Here is a 20,947-nt window from a genome sequence, read left to right on the forward strand (position 1 = left end):
TGGTGTAAGATCTAGAGTACCAATTGATCTGGGGTAAGTGACTGATCTCTTGGGACTGGGAGCAACTTAAATGTGATGTTATCTTTGGTATAAGTGACCATTTATCAAAGACCAGTTTGTCTGGGTGGAAAGACAGACTGGAGTGTCTCTGGGGACTGCATCTGACTCCATGATAAGACTGGTATAGTGATCCAGGAGTTCACATCTGTTAATAGCTTGGCGAAACCTAATTATAGAACATACCACCAGTTTGGGGTGCATGTCCTGTGGTAGGCACACACAGTTGTGAGCCACTTCAGACAGCATAACAATTTTACCTCTGTATTTGGCACTGATGCACCAATACTGGAATACGGTGTCCAGTTCTGGTGTCCAAAATTGAAGAAGGTTGATAAATTAAAGAGGGTTCAGAGAAGAGCCAGAGAATGATTAAAGGGTTAGAAAACATGCCTTATAGCGATAGACGCAAGGAGCTCAATTGATTTAGCTTAACAAAGAGAAGGTTAAAGAGTGACTTGATTAGACTTCATAAGTATCTGAGTAACAAATATATTATAATGGGTTCGTCAATCTACCAGAGAAAGGTATCACATGATTCAATGGCTGGAAGTTGAAGCTAGACAAATTCAGACTGGAAATAAATTATTAATTTTTAACCATCAGAGTAATTAACCATTAAAACAATTTACCAAAGGTTGTGGTGGATTCTTTATCCTTGACAATTTTTAAATCAAGAGTTGATGTTTCTCTAAAAGTTCTGCTCTAGGAATTATCTGGGGAAAGTTCTATGCCTTGTGTTACTCAGGAGATCAGACTAGACTATCGCAATGGTCCCTTTTGGCCTTGGAATCTATGAACTCAGAGTGCCGGAAGGGGGAGAAGGGAGGTGGAAACTAGCCCTGTAACCATGGCACCCACAACTTAGCAAGGGGACTATTAATAATGTTAAAAAAAGTATGCTTCAGTAACTAATGTCTGAACAAACAGAAGTTTATCAAACAAGGAAATCTATTCTTCAACTTTAGTCCTTTCATCATAGGAATTTCAATGTGTTTAATAATTATATGGACTTTTATTCATCAAATTAAAACACCTATTTTACAGTTTCCCACTCATCTTCACAAGATTAAAGAGCAAAGAAGCTACAAGCTTACCTCCAATTTTAGCTGTCAGAGTATGTTCTCTGACCAAACAATGAATGGTATTGTGGTAGTGGAGTGTTACAATTGTTTCCTAGTGGTCAAAGAAATCTTCCCCCTATGCCCATTTAACTCTTTCACGAACACTGCGTTTTTGCCTAAATCCCTGTTACATGTAAATATGGAGCTACAGTGGGATTAATCTTTTTGGAATTGTATATTCAGTTCTGAAGTTGAAACCTGCAGGCAAATAGTGAAAAAATAGACCTTTTTTTCTTTTTAATTAAATCAACTCTTGAATACCATTAGCTATACTGAAGGTAGCATAATTTCATTTCCTTTTAAGCACAATATGAATATACCTTTTATATTTACGTATGCTTATTTCTTATCCAAAATTATATCAATATGACTACCACATAAAAACATATGCTCAAAGATAGCACAAGTTGTGTGGTTAATGCATATGCACACAAAAATCAGGAAATTCAAAGTTGTGTTTCCCTGGCTGCTTCTGACAAATCAACATGAAAATCAGAGACTATTCACCAGGCTGATTACACTACATACTCAACCAATCTGACCTTAAATTGAACTTGCTATCTAGATGCTCTTCTTTCAGTGTTGCTGGGTTATTCTCCACCCACTCTGAAGGGACACATTTATAGCCTTTAACAAGCATGTTCTTTCACCAGCAAATTCTAGCACTGAAACTAGTAGCAGATTCGATATCACAGTCGTTTTGAGGGAAGCAAACCTCATAAACTATTGTCCAAACATATTAGGTAAATAGAATTTCACCACTGAAGAATCTGTCCCAATGGCACAGGCCCCATGCCATGAACTAAGCGTTGCCACGTTCACCATAACAATCAAAATCTTCCCTATCCTCATCATCCACATAATCAAAACCATCATTGTGAAGACAAGAAGCCTGCATTAATCAAGGCTGTGCTCCCCGTTCCAATTTATTCAATGTCACTACAAAAGTCATCTCTCCACTTTCATTATATCTCCTCCCTTGAATCTCTTTACTGAATTATTCAGAGAAGGAGTAAGCCTACCTCCTCAACTCTACAGAACCTTACCCCTTCATCTTTGCTCTTCCTTCCTATTTCCCTTAGTCCTTCCTCCTTTCAGTTCCTTTTGTCCCATTGCCATTATTTATGCTGTACACAGTAATCTCTACTTGTCAGCCAAGCAACTGCCCCTCCAGCAAGCTTACTACTTCCAGGAATCTTTCAAACCAACCACCTCTGTACATGCTATTTTACCTGATGTCTTGTGCCCCATCTCATCTATGTCTTGTCCATTAGGTTGCAAACAGTTTGGAGCATGGCATGTATCTTGTTCTAAGCTTGTAAACCACTATGCAAGTTTACAGTGCTATAAAGCTGACTTAACAATACTGAATTTATTTGGATGACACATTTCTTTCAAATCCAAGAAATATTCTTGCTTTTACAGTTTCCTAGAATTCAACTGAGCTTCTAAATTGTATGGAAATTGGGATTGGAAGTCTCTAACTTCTGGAAACTGACTTGAAAGCCAAGTTAGTTACTCTCACTGGTGTAACCCAAATACAAAGGAACATACTTTTTGCCTCATGGAGCAAAGTCTGATTGCCTCTTTCTCCATATTTTTAAAACTTGAGCTATAGCTGTAGCTAGACCAAAACGAATATAGTAATATATAAAGCGTTGCCATCCAACTCCAATCTATAGATGATTATTGGTTTGAAGCAACCGGTGTATGTTAAGTATTCTGAAGACTGATGAAGACCAAATTTCCTTGATTTACTATTTTCCATAGTTCTGGTTTGAATTTTCTGTAGGTTAAGAAATTGTTCGTACATTTTTAATTCATACACTTTTGCTTTAGTGGGGCTGGCATAAAGTTGATATGTGGAAAATTTACTGCACTTTCAAAGGCCTGATTTTCTTTTTCAAAGGATGTAACACCCTGTTGAAGCTTGAGCTGACCAAAAAAATCTTTAATGTAAGTTCTAGTTATTGAAAGCCAACACCAATTATTAATATTAGCTTTCATGAAGTGAACTCTGTCCCATTCCTACTGATAATGTCTGAACAAATAACAGACTGACATCAAACTAGTTTTGTTACAGTGAGTAGAGTCAGACTATTCTCTACCGTTGTTCTGTCTAGGAACGTCAACAAAAATGCAAAAATAGAATATGTGCAAATCTGAACTTCCGTGGTGAATGCCTGAAAGGTGTCTTGTCTTCAGAAGCAGCCTTTGAATAAGTCTTTTCTTCCTGGGCTGTAAGTAAAGGGGATTTTGTTCTGGATTGTAGTTTAGTGGTGCATCACATCCTTCCCTGAAGAACATCTGACCTTTAAAGGGCAAAGTAATTATCCTCTCTTTCCACGTTAAATTTCCAGACCAAGGATTTACTTACAGAATGCTATCTTAAAAACCAGGGCTTACAGCTAGATTTTGTGAAGATAGGAAAATAACATCTACACATGACACTCAGAAAACTTTACTGCTAGGGAAATGAAGTCTTAGAAAGGATTCTTCATAGTATGATCACATGATCTACTCGCCAATACTACAGAAAAACTTTTGGAAGTTTGTGTTACTTGTGAATGGATTTAGGACCAACATTTTAGCACTGCTCTAAAATGTTAAAAGAAAAGGAGGACTTGTGGCACCCTAGAGACTAACCAATTTATTTGACCATGCTCAAGTCCTCCTTTTCTTTTTGTGGCTACAGACTAACACAGCTGCTACTCTGAAATCTAAAATGTTAGAAACAGAGTAAATACATCCTTTTAAAATATACAGTCTTCACCTTATTTGTCTCACTGAGGACATGACCATTATGCTTATTATACAGTGCACTTTTCAGTGAAGAGCAGAGATGTGGTTGACAAATTAAGCCAGCCTTTCAAGGGCATAACAACAAATGGAAGGAGCATCAGAATAACTATTTGCTGCCTTGTTTATCTACTGTTCACTATTTTAGATGTGTTAACTGTCTGACACGTTCCACATTCATGGCCAAATTATTGCAGGAGTCATTTTGTAATTACACTATCTCACAATATGTTGCTTAGTGCTCTCCCTAGACATTTTTGGGGACATCTGATATCTTCATATTTCATTTGCCTACATTCTCAGAATTGTAGGTCATCCAATGGTGTCGTTCTTTGGCTTCAGCTCAAAGCCAGTCAAAATCTATTACAGACTGTGTGTTATCAGATGGAAAGAATTCTGCTTGTTTCTTTCAAGAAGACTATAAAGAAAACTGATCTGAATTCAAATTGTTGAAAAGCCAAGAATAAAACTGAAATTCCCCTTTAAGCAGGACGTTTTTCTGCCTGATCCTCACAAAATATACACACAGCACTAGTCCAGACCTATGCCCTTCCTGGTATTTGGTTTTGTGACAGACAACAAAAGCTTCGGGCTAAGCGGTTTACACAAACCTCTCTGTTCTGTTTTCTTTAAGGATCCCTAGCTCCTTCTGTCAGAGACACCAACCCATCTTACACCATGTTTAGAGATAAGAGCCACGCAACAGCATGACTCAGCAATGATTACTGCGTTTTACACATGGTTCTAACCCCTCAGCAAGGGTGACAGAGGAGCTCTGCACCCATAATGCACGATCATAGAAACACCCACTCCATTACACTCAAATTTCGCTGATGTCCATAGCAGCAAGCACACCAATATATTTTTGGGCTGCAGGCCTGCCAGACAGTGCAACTCTCAGTAAGATAAAGGTATTCAAAAGGGAACTAATGGAAGAGTTACTTTTCAGAATTAATGAATAACACACCTCTAGGACCCTTCTGGAGGACCAGTTTAAAATTGTTGTCACAAAACACCACAGACTCAAAGAGTGACAGAACCTAAACATTGTCATGAAAGAAAAGTTACAAGAAATAAAAGAGGGTACTGGAAAACTCTGCTCCTGCAAAAATATTGGCAAAGTGCAGCTCAATAATAGAGCAGCTGGAGAACGGAATGGTAGCCAAGAATAACCATGTATTCAGGGTACTGGTAGAGAAAAATTCCTGACCCAATTAACTTTACAGGAAAATCTGTTGCAAGATGAAACCACATGAAGATGAGGAACTAACCTACAAGAAGAAAGAATGCACCAGCTCTGAGAAGGAGAACATAAATCCCAAGAATGGAGGTGGGAATGCCCATTTTGACTCTGATGATTAGGAACAAGTTCTGTGGGAAATCAAGGATTAATCAGCTACACCATTTCAGAGGGCAAAAACACTTCTCAGATTCAGCCCAAAGCTAGGTCTGAGTTCAGAATGTACAAAAATTAACAACCATTCCAGGCTGGAGGAATAAGAGGAGAAAAAGGAGGAGATGGATGCCTCCCTCCTGTTTCCAGAAACAAAGGAATATTTATGGAGAACATATTTTATCATTACAGACACAAGTAGACTGTTAACCAAAGAGCAAAGGCCATCGCTGGATAGTCTGCTATAGGAGCAGAACATTAGATTGATCACCATCTACTGCAATATTGTTGAATTTTGTAGATCATTCCGGGTGAATTGAACCCAACAGCAGAGGTGCAGTGCATCACGTAAGCCTCTGTTACAAGGGAGAGCTACACATGAAGTCACCATGACGGGGAAACCTCTGCACACCCACTGTGTCTTCCCAAGGTTGTCACATAAGGTATGATTTAGGGCAGGCCAAGGGAGGAGTCAAGAGATGCATGATTATATAGCAGCTCATGCAAAGTAGCACAGAGGGTGATGCAGTCACTGATCTTGTCCACAGGTGGGAGTAGTGTGTGTGTGTGTGTGTGTGTGTAAGGAATGGGGGAAAGAAAGTAAGTATTTTGTTGCAGTCCCACACTGAATCCAGACTATGCAAGCTCACACACATCATCCACGTAACTCCAGTTATTCAGTCTTCATGCAGATAACAGCACTTTCAACAGGATCCTGAATGAAATTTAAATGTGCTTGGTTTCATGTTTGATTTCACTCGCAATATGTGCTTTGCTACATCTGTACTTTTTATATTGCTTGGAACTAGGAGTAGATACATGAGCAAGAGCCATGATTTTGGGTATTTTCAGCAACTCGAAGAATAATTTAAATAAGTGGACAGAGGCTTTTTCATTATTTGACTTGGTGAAACCTAACTAGGTCATTAACTTCATATATATTTTTAACAATCAGGCACCACAAAAGCTGTAACCTGATTATTTATTTAAAGTAAGCAGCCACACTATCAGACAAAGAATTTATCTAAAAAAAGACTACTTTATATATGCTAACTTTTTTAAACCAGTGATTCTCAAACCTTTCCCAACTACTGAAACCCGAGCCCTGCTACCCACATATTAAGCATGCATCTTAGCTTTGTGGTGCCCCTCTGGCCTGGAGCCCCTGGCAATTGCCGTGCTTGCCATCCTCTAAAGCTGGCCCTACACTTGTGACAACCCTAAACCTGTCCTGTGACCCTCCCATCCCCCCACAGCTCCTGAACTACAGGTTGAGAAACACTGATCTTGATGAGTTGATGTACCCCATGGAAGACCTGAGTACCCCAAGGAGTACACGTACCGCTGGTTGAGAACCACGGTTTTAAACCATGCACAAAACTACTACAGGTAGAATAGCTTTGAAATGTTTGCTTTGGAGTGTGATTTTCAAAAGTGTGTAAGTCAGCTACCCACATCAAGTACCACTGATTTGACTTGTACTCCCTGAGTCATACGCTTTTGAAAATCCCAACCAAATGCACGTGACTCCCAAAACACTTCAAACTGCTTAACCTGTCGCAGACACAAAGCCAACAGCAACAAAGTAATTTGATTATGTACGATAAGAGGGGAAAAAATTTAAATACACACAACCACCAGGTAACTCTTGTTGCACTTCCCACCAACTCTGAAGAAGTTGAAGTAGCAGTTGTCTCGATGATTTCAGAAATTATAAACTTTCAAAGGTTGTCTTGTACTTCCTGCTTCCCTACATAATTACTGTCCCTTAGTTGTCAACCACAGACAAAGTTAGGGGGAAAAAATTAAGAAGTCAATGGAATTGCTCACATGCTTAAAGTTAAAATATTTGTGGGATCAGATAAGGTGTAAAAGAAATGCAAAGAATTGAATGACACCACAGTCTAAAGAAAGACCATATATGACCTCAAAAGACTGTTTACTAAAATGTTGCTGATAATGTATATGTCTAGTTCTGTAAGTCTTGCCACAGTTGCTTGCTGAGATTCTGCTCAGCCAGGACAAAGCCTCTGGATAACTTCAGGCATTTGAGGGATTAACCCTTTAACCCTTCCATAGCTTCTATTTTGTCCTTTTTCCTACATCCCAATCTTTTTTCTATAAATGATAGAAATAAACATACAAAATAGATATATTTAACTTAAGTATAAATCTGCTCCTCATGTCCATCTTACTATATACAGATTTGTGAACTATATGCCTTGCTTATTCCTTCTTGAAACATACATTTCAAGTGACAACATAAAATCTTATAATATATAGCTTCGTTTTTTTCCCTCACTTAAAAAATAAAATCAGGATAGCATTTACAACAGCATCTTCAGTTCTACAGATTAAATTTATTTAGACTTAAACTACCAACATAATAATAATAGAAATATTTACAAGATCAGAAAAAAGCAACATATGAAATTACCGAAGTACAATTTCCTGTTATTTGCCTCTTTAGTGACATAGGTAGACAGAGATGCCAAGAAATTTCTAACCTACCTGCTCCAACTTCTTTTTCTTCCTCTTCAATGTTGTTCTTGATACTATCATATTCCTCATCAATTGTTTGGTTGCCACGTATCTGAGACAGAATTCTCCGTGCTTTCTGAGTCTGGCCTTTCTGAATCAGCCAGCGGGGGCTTTCAGGAAGAAACAGGAAGCCAAAAAACTGTATAATTGCTGGAACTGCTGAGAGGCCCAGCATGTACCTAGAAACAAACAAAAATATCTTTAATTCAAACTTAAAAAATTCTCACATTTGCAAGTACTCCAGCTCCCATTAGCCACTTTCTGAAAACACATCCTGCAGCTTAAATAACCAAATGGGTGAATGTATGCATTACAAAAGCAGCTTCCAGGATTTTCTACCAGAATCAAAAGGAATCCTGAAGAGATTATCGTGCCGCTTACATTTAATTTGGGTGTCAAAAAACAGAATATTCACTACAAAGACATAACTTTCAATTTCAGCTCTTGACAAAATAATTACTTTACAACACATCTGCCTTTATGGCTGCACTTCTCAGCACCACCAACAGAAGACTCAACATTATAATTGCCATTTCTACAGGGCAATTCAAGTTGATGGCCCCAAAATGTAATACTCCCCCAAGAAGTTCCTATGCTGTTTTAAAAAAATCCCAGGAGATGGAGAAAATAGTCTCAAAAACAAATGCTACCGCAGTCTTAAAAATACCAAATTCTTCACTGGGAAACCCTTCAGGAAATGGGGAAATGGCAGAAGTGCTAAATGACTTTTTTGTTTCAGTTTTCACCAAAAAGTTTAGCAGTGATTGGACATCTAACATAGTGAATGCCAGTGAAGATGAGGTAGGATCAGAGGTTCAAATAGGGAAAGAATAAGTTAAAAATTACATAGACAAGTCAGATATCTTCAGGTGCCCAAGGCCTGATGAAATATATCCTAGAATGCTCAAGGAGCTGACTAAGGAGATATCTGTGCCATTAGCAATTATCTTTGAAAAGTCATGGAAGACGGGAGAGATTCCAGAGGACTAGAAAAGGGCATCTATAGTGCCACTCTATAAAAAGGGAAAAAAGGACAACCTGGGGAATTACAGACCAGTCAGCTTAACTTCAGTACCCAGAAAGATAATGGAGCAAATAATTAAGCAATCAATTTGCAAACATCTAGATGATAGTAAGGTAATAAGTAACAGTCAGCATGGATTTGTCAAGAATAAATCATGTCAAACCAACCTAATAGCTTTCCTTGACACAGTAACAAGCTTTGTGGATGGGGAGAAGTAATACATGTGATATATCTTGACTTTAGTAAGGCTTTTGATACTGTCTAATGAGTGTCTCATAAACAACTAGGGAAATACAACCTAGATGGAGCTACTATAAAGTGGGTGCATAACTTATTTTAAAACCATTCCTAGAAAGTAGTTATCAGTGGTTCACAATCAAGCTGGAAGAGCATATCGAATGGGGTTCCACAGGGATCAGTTCTGGGTTCAGTTCTGTTCAATATCTTCATCAGTGATTTAGATAATGGCATAGAGAGTACACTTATAAAGTTTGTGGATGATACCAAGCTGGGAACGGTTGCAAGTGCTTTGGAGGATAGGATTAAAATTCAAAATGATCTGTACAAACAGGCGAAATGGCCTGAAGTAAACAGGCTGAAATTCAATTAAGAACAAATGCAAAGTACTCCATTTAGGAAGGAACACTCAGTTGCACACATACAAAATGCGAAATGACTGCCTAGGAAGGAGCAATGCGGAAAGGTGTCTGGGGGGGGCATAGTGAATCACAAGATAAATATGAGTCAACAGTGCAACACTATTGCAAAAAAAGCAAACATTCTGGAATGTGTTAGCAGGAATGTTGTAAGTGAGACATGAGAAATAATTCTTCCACTCTTACTCAGGCCTCAGTTGCAGTATTGCATCCAGTTCTGGGCACCACATTTCAGGAAAGATGTGGACAAATTGGAGAAAGTCCAGAGAAGAGCAACAAAAATTATTAGAAGTCCAGAAAACATGACCTGCGATGGAAGACTGAAAAAATTGGGTTTGTTTAGGCTGGAAAAGAAAAGATTGAGATGGGATGATAACAGTTTTCAAGTATATAAAAGGTTGCTACAAAGAAGGAGAAAAATTATTCTCTTTAACCTCAGAGGATAGGACAAGAAGCAATGGGCTTAAATTGCCACAAGGGACGTTTAGGTCAGACATTAGGAAAAACTTCCTAACTGTTAGGGTAGTTAAGAACTGGAATAAATCACCTAGGGAGGTTGTGGAATCTCCAACACTAGGGATTTTTAAGAGCTGGTTAGACAAACACCTGTCAGAGGTGGCCTAGATAATATTTAGTCCTGCCATGAGTGCAGGGGACTGGACTAAATGATTTGTCAAGGTCCCTTCCAGTCCTGTGATTCTATGCTGGGATTACGAACACACATGATAATACAATATTCACTTAACACTAGTGTAAATCAGGACTAACTCCACCGAAATCAATGGAATTGAACTGGTATAAAATCAACTACAGGGTAATCTGGCCCATAATTTCTTCCATTTCTCACCCCGAATGCTTCCATTCTTGTGGACCAGAAGGTGATTTAAGAGGATACTGGTCTCTGAAATGCTTGGAAGATAGCATGCTCATCGATTTCAATCCTGATGGCTCACAAGAATGAGTCTGGAGGTAAAAGCCCCCCTTGTCAGCAATCGCAGTAGCCAAAAGTCTTGGGTTGATAAATAGCCCAGGTAAGGACTTGGGGTATTTACAATATTGATTTTGTTGTTGTTGTGAACTTGGGTTTGTCTCTTCAGTGAGAGGAGAGGAAATGAAAAGAGCAAATTTCAGAAGAGAAAATTGGTTATAGGGAGAGGGGGAAAATTCAATTTCTGATACTTGAGTCAAAATAGAACATTCTTCACTCTCCCGTAGCTATACTGGTTTTTCAGGGGTAAAAAGTAACACACTTATGTTGTGTCAGTAAAGCTGGTATGAGTCTAAATATACACAGGAGTAAGGATCTGTGGAGTAGACATATTTACAATTTTTTGACTATATACACAAATGCAACATAGAAAAACTTTATTTTAATAGACAAGGGACCCACCCACATAAAAAGGAGTTCATTTCTGACTTTTGGAAGGCAGTTTGCCTCTTAAGTTTGGATTGATCCAGCTCTGGGGTCTTTAGAAGTCCATCTCAGAACAACATCATCATCCACATGAAGAGTTGGAATTTACTCTTCCATTTATAATACGCTGGCTGATCTAACATTCTGTGATCATCTCCAGGGTTATCATGGTTGGGAGAACTAGCTAGGCTGCCATGCTGGAACCCAGTAATGATTAACAACCTTATGTCATATCTTGCCCTAGCTACGCAGGGCATTTAGAACAGAAGACAAAAGTAAACTGACAGTTTGGAGTTCTAGCGTTCTGATCTATGTGCTTGCTTATTCCTTCTGTTTTATTTCTTCAAAAATAAAATGACAGATATGAGCAATAATAAATAATGTATTTACAAACACAAATATGTTGGCATTTCAATTTTACTGTTTTCAAAACTATTACATATTTCTAGCACACTGCACTGAAGAATTATAGATTATCAATGATTCAATCATATACATGTCTAGAAACAGATATTTGCCTCAGCTGTAAAGTGAGTTTTTTCACACTGAATCCAGAATATTCCATAATATCCAAACCTACAGCAGATTTCCACTTAAGCATAAGTGATTTTCATAATTATGTGCGCTCATAATGAAGTATTTCTGCACATATTTTTGTTCAGAATATACTCCAAAGCATCCCCATGTGTATGAAGTTTATATAGTCTTCTGGCTTTTCAGCATGGTAATGAAAAAGAACAAAGTAACAGTTATTTAGCCCACAAAAAGGTCTTTCACTTAAAATGTCACAGTAGGTCAGGCAAAGGCAGAAATCCTCCAGTTTCATGACCTATCTCAAAAAATCTTACAGACTAAAATGTCCTTCAGCTTTTCTAGCCAAAGTCTGATTTGTTTAGAAATTATGGATACCAAAAAAAACATCCAGGTAGGTAACAGCATAATTTAAGTAATTTGTTTTTTAAATTAATCTTTTTACTGTACGTGAAACCACCACATTCACCACGCATTGGAAGAAACCTGAAGATATCTGGATATTTTATTTCAAATGGTCCTGGAACCACTCTAAATGCACCTAATATCTTGTTCACTTCATTAGTTAACTTGACTGTACTAGCTGCAAACATACCCCTAGAGATTGTTTATACAGCAAAATTTAGTGTACAAACATCCTCACACCTGAAATGATTCCATGAACTAACAGTGGTTATTTTAACTGGACCTGAAAAACGAATGTTTTTCTGTCTCAAGGTGCATGCTTCCAGACAGAGGGCAGGAGCAACAAAATCTCATTCCTGGACATTTTACGAAGTACAGTATAAAGAGAAATGACCAACGAGTGCAGGGTACGGATCATTTAAACATTAGAGGAATTTAATTTCAGGCTTGCTACCCAAACTAATTTAGTGATAAGCCAAAACATGGCTAGAATTGAAATGGAAGCAATATAAAGGTGATTGAAAAATTGTATTAATGGGTTTAATGAAGATAGTAACAGAAGGGCAAAGAGACAGAGAATGGAAGGGGGGGGGAGATGAAGGAGTACCTAGTAGCTAAGGTGAAGAGGGACAGGGTGGCTAGTCTGAACAGTGCGCATCCACCCCAGTCTTTCATATCAACCTGTGGGTAGCCGATTTAATCCTTTGGCTACTAACTTGTATCTTGACTTTAGCAAAGCTTTTGATACGGTCTCCCACAGTATTCTTGCCAGTAAGTTAAAAAACTATGGATTGGATTAATGGATTATAAGGTGGATAGAAAGTTGGCTAGATCGTCGGGCTCAACGGGTAGTGATCAATGGCTCAATGTCTAGTTGGCAGCCGGTATGAAGTGGAGTGCCCCAGGGGTCTGTCCTGGGGCAGGTTTTGTTCAATATCTTCATTAATGATCTGGATGATGGGATGGATTGCACCCTCAGCAAGTTTGCGGATGACACTAAGCGGCGAGGAGAAGTAGATACGCTGGAAGGTAGGGACAGGGTCCAGAGTGACCTAGACAAATTAAAGGATTGGGCTAAAAGGAATCTGATGAGGTTCAACAAGGACAAGTGCAGAGTCCTACACTTAGGACAGAAGAATCCCATGCACTGCTACAGACTGGGGATCAACTGGGTAAGCAGCAGTTCTGCAAAAAAGGACCTGGGGATTACAGTGGACGAGAAGCTGGACATGAGTCAACAGTGTGCCCTTGTTGCCAAGAAGGCTAATGGCATATTGGGCTGCAGTAGGAGCATTGCCAGCAGACGGAGGGAAGTGATTATTCCCCTCTATTCAGCACTAGAGTATTGCATCCAGTTTTGGGCCCCCTCACCACAGAAAGGATGTGGACAAATTGGAGAGACTCCAGCGGAGGGCAACGAAAATGATTGGGGGGCTGGGGCACATGACTTATGAGGGAAGGCTGAGGGAACTGGTCTTATTTCGGCTGCCGAAAAGAAGAGTGTGGGGGAATTTGATAGCAACCTTCAGCTACCTGAAGGGGGGTTCCAAAGAGGATGGAGCTAGGCTATTCTCAGCGGTGGCAGATGACAGAACAAGGAGCAATGGTCTCAAGTTGCAGTGGGGGAGGTCAAGGTTGGATATTAGGAAATACTATTTCACTAGGAGGGTGGTGAAGCACTGGAATGGGTTAACCTATGGAAACGGTGGAATCTCCATCCTTAGAGGTTTTTAAGGCCCAGCCCGACAAAGCCCTGGCTGAGATGATTTAATTGGGGTTGGTCCAGTTTTGAGCAGGGGGTTGGATTAGATGAACCTCCTGAGGTCCCTTCCATCCCTAATCTTCTATGATTCTATGAACTGTCAGGTAAAAAATTCCAAACCTTATCTGTGAGTAGACTAGCACTGCAAGAAAGAGATATTGAAAGGATAAGTAAAGACGACTCAGGAAACAATATCCCCTCACCTATTATAAAAAGAAAAGCAGACACTACAAAGAGAAAGTAAATCAAGAGGAGAAAGCAGTAGACGGCAAAACTCATTGAGCAGCATTTGAGCAACATAGCTGACAAATGTCACCAGTACTAACTAAGTAATGTGTCAATTAGCCATGTGGCCATCACACACTATTCATTTATATATTTATTCAGTGAACACCAGTAAACTTCATCAAATGATATACTCAACATACGGTTCTTCTACCATTTGTCCATCTCTAATAGTAAGTTGATGTTTTAAAAGAGTGGACTAAATATATTACCATCACATATAGTACATAACTGGTTTATTCCTTTAAATTACAGGGAGTGTGACAGTACAGCTGACTTTCAACCTGGTCGATGAGGTTTAGTCCTCTAGATTATAGACAATAGGTACATATTTCCTGTTTTGTCTGTGATAAAGTGCTTTATCAATATAATTAATATGCCTGAGTGCTATGTTTGTAGTCACAATGGAGTATGGAGAGGAAGCCAAGAGGAAAAATACCTGAAGAGCCAAGAGTACAGTAACTCCTCACTTAACTTTGTAGTTAAGTTCCTGAAAAATGCGACTAAGTGAAACAATGTTAAGCGAATCCAATTTCCCCATAAGAATGAATGTAAATGGGGGGGGGGGGTTAGGTGCCAGGGAAATTTTTTTTTGCCAGACAGTACAGTACTATAGTTGGGGGGTGCCCCCCACCTTACCCCACACAGGCACAGCCCATTGGCACAGGAGACAACGAGGCAGGCAGAGAGGCTGAAGGTGCTGTAGGCTAGGAGAAGCATGTTGCGCAGCAGCAGCGGCAGCTTCCCCTACTCTGCAAGCACCAGGGTGGGGGAGGCTCAACTCTCGACCTGCCCACTCCCCCCCTTCCCCCAAGCCCCCACCCTTAACCTGCCTCTTCTTCCTCCCCCCACCCCCTTTACTCTACACGCCATGTCCTCACTCCTCTCCCCTCCCTCCCCTGCCTCTGGCAATCAGCTGGCTTGCGGCATTCAGGAGGGACGGGGGAGGAGCGAGGACATGGCATGCAGGCTCCCCCTCCCTCCTGAACGCCACAAGCCAGCTCATTGCCACGGGCAGGAAGCAGGGGAGGGAGGGGGGAGAAGCGCCGCATCCTTGCTCCTCTCCCTTCCCTCCTGCCCGTGGCAAATCAGCTGACTTGCAACATTCAGGGGGCAGGAGGGTGGGGAGCGGAGCGAGGACTCAGCACGCAGCCTCCCCACTCCCTCCCCTGCCTCCTGCCAGCAGCAATCAGCTGGTCTGCGGCTTTTGGGAAGCAGGGGAGGGAGAGGGAGCCTGCGCACTGAGTCCTCGCTCCTCCCCTCTCCCTCCTGAATGCCACAAGCCAGCTGATTGCCGTGGGCAGGAGGTGGGGGGAAGAGGGGGAAGGCGCTGATCTGCGGGATCTGCCAGCAGGCGGGGGGCACTGTGGTGGGGGGGCGTAGGGGAGCTGATGGGAGGCTGCCAGCTGTGGACAAAGCAGGCAGCCAAACAATGTTATAGCGAAGAATTGCACAACTTTAAATGGAGCATGTTCTGTAATTGAGCAGGGACGTAAAATCGAAACAACATTAAGCGAGAAGACATTAAGTGGGGTGTTACTGTATAAATCTACTGCAAATTGACTAGCTGCCTGGTCTGGAAATGGGAATAACTTTCAGTCTAGATTTGGTATATTACAGTTTAGCATAGGTCCTAATGTCACTCCAGCAATTTTTAAAACGTAAGTCTAGTGAGCCAGCATTCAGAAATCTAATATATTTCTTTCCTATGGAGAGTATAAAACTTTGAATTTGAAGCCAAATGCCTAACAGAAGTGAAAAAAATCAAGCATGAAATTTAATGTATTTTCTGTAACATTCCTCGTCCTCAGAGACATCACTATAATACTATTGAGTTGGCACTTAGAGTATATAAACATGACAGGAGAATCATGCTGACTTGTTTTGTTTTGCTTTGTTTTGCTTGTAATTTAATATCCAGTATTTGCCAGAACAAGTAGAGTTTAAAGAAGGTGTTTACCATTTTCACTGGCATTAGCAGGTTAAAGAATATTTAGATAAAGTAGATGTATTCATGTCAAGAGGAAAATTCACCCTAGGATACTTGAGGAACTAGATGAAGCAATCTTGGAACCGTTAGCAATTATCGTTGAGAACTAGTGGAGGATGGGTGAAGTCCCAGAGGACTGGAGAAGAGCAAACACAGTATCTTATCTTTAAAATGGGGAGCAAAGAGGACTGGGGTATTCTAGACCAATCAGCCTAACTTCGAAACCTTGAAAGTTACTGGAACAAAAATTACTGTAAGAATCTTGAAGATAATAGGGTTATAAGGAATAGCCAGCACGAGGACAGTTAAGCGCTAGAACAGGCTTCCAAATGGAGATCATTGGAGGTTTCTAAGAACAAGACAGACAAACACCTGTCAGGGATGGTCTAGGTATACTAGGTCCTACCTCGGTGCAGGGGTCTGGACTAGATGACCTCTCAAAGTCCCTTCTAGCTCTACATTTCTATGATTAGGTAAGTGCCTAGAAAGTCCAATCAAAGGTCAGGGCCCCACTGTTTTTAAGTACTGTACAAATAAATCAAAGACAGTCCCTGCTCCTGAGAGCCCAGGGTCTCATTTTCATACAGAAAAAACAGGTGGATGAGAAAGAAGGAAGGATGAGGTAACAATAAAACCAACTAAACTTTTTCATAAAAGCATATATCATTTTGGATGCTACTGCAATAATAATAAATAATAATAATAATAATAAAGATAAAGATATCAACTCTTAGGCCTTGTTTTGTTCCTTTATGCTAGTGTAAAGGGGAAACATGCATTCAGTTATACCAGTATAAAGGTGCTTATACCATTATAGAAAGTTTAATTTGGCAAAGCAAAATAAGCTATTTGGTATAACTGCATCTACACTAGGGCTTTCACCAGCTTACCTATGATTGCAAAAAAAATCATACCCCGTACTACATAGTTATACTAGTAAAACTTAAGTGATGTCTGAGCATTCAAGTGATCGCTGTGCCAAACATACACTAGAGCTATTGGTCACCAACCTGAACAGACCCATGAGCATCGTATTATTTATCAAGTAAGGCAGCTATTGTTTACTTCCACCTACTGATGGATCTCCACCAGATTCCTACTTTTATCTTTTCAATACTGTTAATTTACTATAATCTTTATATTGTCATATTTTTCTCTAAGTAATACAAATAATTAAAATATATTTTGAAGCATCAATGGGGTTGATTAGCAATATTGGGCAAATAATTGATTTTTTTACTTTGTTGGCAATTGTGAAAAAAATCATTTCGGGTCAAACTGAAAACAAAACTTTTTGAAATATTTTGGCAAACTGAAAAGTTGAAAGAAAAAACCTTTGGGTCAAATAAAATATTTTACTTGAGGCAAAACCAAATGCTTCATTTTGAATATTTATAAAATGTGTGAAGTCATTTCAACTAAAATAATTTATTTCATTTAGAAAATGTCACAACAAAACATGGATTTTTTTCTGAATTTTTGGGTTTGTTTGTTTTTTTTAAACTAAAATGATTTGGCAAAATAGACAAAAATTCACAAAATGTTTTGGGATCACTGAATCTACGTTTTCTTCTACCACAAAAAAAAGTTTTAGTCAAAATTTTTCACCCAGCTGTATGAGCTAGGTTCTGGACTCCCAGGTGCGGAGATGTCAGAGGAAGTTTGTCAGTTGCTCCAGAACAGGATATGTGTGCACAAGAACAGTGAAATAAAGAAAAAAGATTGCCTACTGTAATAACTTTAAATATATCAGAAATTCGGTGTAGAGAATGAGGGAGAGAACTATTATTTTTCTGAATATTAGCTGTACCTCATTTTACTTCCTTGATAGTATTCTGTCTGACTGCCTGGAGTTAAACCAAAAGAGGCTGTTGGGAGGGTTGGGGGAAGAAACAGGAAACAAAGTGACAGTGATAAGGTCTATCCAAGAAAAATACCAAAGGTCCTTAAGAGAACAATGGGGGACCTGTTCATTGGGAAATGCCTACCAGCCTGTCTCCAGCCAGGTTAACAGTCCTATTTTTCCAAGCCCAGAGTCTAAAATCAAAGGAATGCTAAGGCCAGGTCTGCACCACAAACTTCTACTGGCACAGCTACGTAGGCCAGGGCTGTGATTTGTAATGGACATCGCTATGCTAGCAAAAGGCCATAGGGTAGATGCAGCTGCACTGGCAGAACGTCTCTAATATTATAAACTGCATCCACACTAGAAGCACCTTGACTGTACAGTATACCAGTGAGGCTACACCAGGCAAATGCTCCTAGTGTATATCCTCCGCCATTAAAAACCTCTGCCTTCAGACTAAGTCTTTGCCCTGGTCTACACTAGGACTTTAGGTCGAATTTAGCAGCTTTAAATCGATGTAAACCTGCACCCGTCCACACAATGAAGCCCTTTATTTCGAATTAAAGGTCTCTTAAAATCGATTTCCTTACGCCACCCCTGACAAGTGGATTAGCGCTTAAATTGACATTGCCGGCTCGAATTTGGGGTACTGTGGACACAATTCGATGGTATTGGCCTCCGGGAGCTATCCCAGAGTGCTCCATTATGACCGCTCTGGACAGCACTCTCAACTCAGATGCACTGGCCAGGTAGACAGGAAAAGAACCGCGAACTTTTGAATCTCATTTCCTGTTTGGCTAGCGTGGCAAGCTGCAGGTGACCATGCAGAGCTCATCAGCACAGGTGACCATGATGGAGTCCCAGAATCGCAAAAGAGCTCCAGCATGGACCGAACGGGAGGTACGGGATCTGATCGCTGTTTGGGGAGAGGAATCCGTGTTATCAGAACTCCGTTCCAGTTTTCAAAATGCCAAAACCTTTGTCAAAATCTCCCAGGGCATGAAGGACAGAGGCCATAACAGGGACCCGAAGCAGTGCCGCGTGAAACTGAAGGAGCTGAGGCAAGCCTACCAGAAAACCAGAGAGGCGAACAGCCGCTCTGGGTCAGAGCCCCAAACATGCCGCTTCTATGATGAGCTGCATGCCATTTTAGGGGGTTCAGCCACCACTACCCCAGCCGTGTTGTTTGACTCCTTCAATGGAGGTGGAAGCAATACGGAAGCAGGTTTTGGGGACAAAGAAGATGATGATGAGGAGGAGGTTGTAGATAGCTCACAGCAAGCAAGCGGAGAAACCGGTTTTCCCGACAGCCAGGAACTGTTTCTCACCCTAGACCTGGAGCCAGTACCCCCCGAACCCACCCAAGGCTGCCTCCTGGACCCAGCAGGCGGAGAAGGGACCTCTGGTGAGTGTACCTTTTAAAATACTATACATGGTTTAAAAGCAAGCATGTGAAAGGATTACTTTGCCCTGGCATTTGCGATTCTCCTAGATGTAGTCCTAAAGCCTTTGCAAAAGGTTTCTGGGGAGGGCAGCCTTATTGCGTCCTTCATGGTAGGACACTTTACCACTCCAGGCCAGTAACACGTACTCGGGAATCATTGTAGAACAAAGCATTGCAGTGTATGTTTGCTGGCGTTCAAACAACATCCGTTCTTTATCTCTCTGTGTTATCCTCAGGAGAGTGAGATATAATTCATGGTCACCTGGTTGAAATAGAGTGCTTTTCTTCAGGGGACACTCAGAGGAGCCCATTCCTGCTGGGCTGTTTGCCTGTGGCTAAACAGAAATATTCCCCGCTGTTAGCCACAGGGAGGGGGGAAGGTTGAGGGGGTAGTCACGCGGTGGGAGGAGGCAAAATGCGACCTTGTAACGAAAGCACATGTGCTATGTATGTAATGTTAACAGCAAGGTTTACCCTGAAAGAGTGTAGCCACTGTTTTATAAAATGTGTCTTTTTAAATACCGCTGTCCCTTTTTTTTTCTCTCCACCAGCTGCATGTGTTTCAATGATCACAGGATCTTCTCCTTCCCAGAGGCTAGTGAAGCTTAGAAAGAAAAAAAAACGCACTCGCGATGAAATGTTCTCCGAACTCATGCTGTCCTCCCACACTGACAGAGCACAGACGAATGCGTGGAGGCAAATAATGTCAGAGTGCAGGAAAGCACAAAATGACCGGGAGGAGAGGTGGCGGGCTGAAGACAGGGCTGAAGCTCAAATGTGGCGGCAGCGTGATGAGAGGAGGCAGGATTCAATGCTGAGGCTGCTGCAGGACCAAACCAGTATGCTCCAGTGTATGGTTGAGCTGCAGCAAAGGCAGCTGGAGCACAGACTGCCACTACAGCCCCTCTGTAACCAACCGCCCTCCTCCCCAAGTTCCATAGCCTCCACACCCAGACGCCCAAGAACGCGGTGGGGGGGCCTACGGCCAACCAGCCACTCCACCACAGAGGATTGCCCAAAAAAAAAAAAAGGCTGTCATTCAATAAATTTTAAAGTTGTAAACTTTTAAAGTGCTGTGCTTAAAGTGCTGTGTGGCATTTTCCTTCCCTCCTCCACCACCCCTCCTGGGCTACCTTGGTAGTCATCCCCCTATTTGTGTGATGAATGAATAAAGAATGCATGAATGTGAAGCAACAATGACTTTATTGCCTCTGCAAGCGGTGATCGAAGGGAGGAGGGAAGGGTGGTTAGCTTACAGGGAAGTAGAATGAACCAAGGGGCGGGGGGGTTTCATCAAGGAGAAACAAACCGAACTTTCACACCGTAGCCTGGCCAGTCATGAAACTGGTTTTCAAAGCTTCTCTGATGCGTACCGCGCCCTCCTGTGCTCTTTTAACCGCCCTGGTGTCTGGCTGCGCGTAACCAGCAGCCAGGCGATTTGCCTCAACCTCCCACCCCGCCATAAACGTCTCCCCCTTACTCTCACAGATATTGTGGAGCACACAGCAAGCAGTAGTAACAGTGGGAATATTGGTTTCACTGAGGTCTAAGCGAGTCAGTAAACTGCGCCAGCGCGCCTTTAAACGTCCAAATGCACATTCTACCACCATTCTGCACTTGCTCAGCCTGTAGTTGAACAGCTCTTGACTACTGTTCAGGCTGCCTGTGTACGGCTT

At 41.0% G+C, this 20,947-nt stretch overlaps 1 protein-coding gene across 1 annotated transcript in view; it reads right to left on the reverse strand.

Moving 5' to 3' along the window:
- The window catches only part of SLC2A13 (solute carrier family 2 member 13), a 317,348-nt gene that overhangs the window by 203,461 nt on the left and 92,940 nt on the right, over positions 1-20,947 (reverse strand). The window contains exon 3 of the mRNA XM_073328433.2: positions 7,885-8,093. Coding sequence (XP_073184534.1) covers positions 7,885-8,093 — 209 coding nt within the window. The remainder of the gene's footprint in view (positions 1-7,884; positions 8,094-20,947) is intronic.

Source organism: Lepidochelys kempii, chromosome 1 (genome assembly GCF_965140285.1).
Source record: "Lepidochelys kempii isolate rLepKem1 chromosome 1, rLepKem1.hap1, whole genome shotgun sequence".
In the NCBI taxonomy this organism is placed as follows: Eukaryota; Metazoa; Chordata; order Testudines; family Cheloniidae; genus Lepidochelys; species Lepidochelys kempii.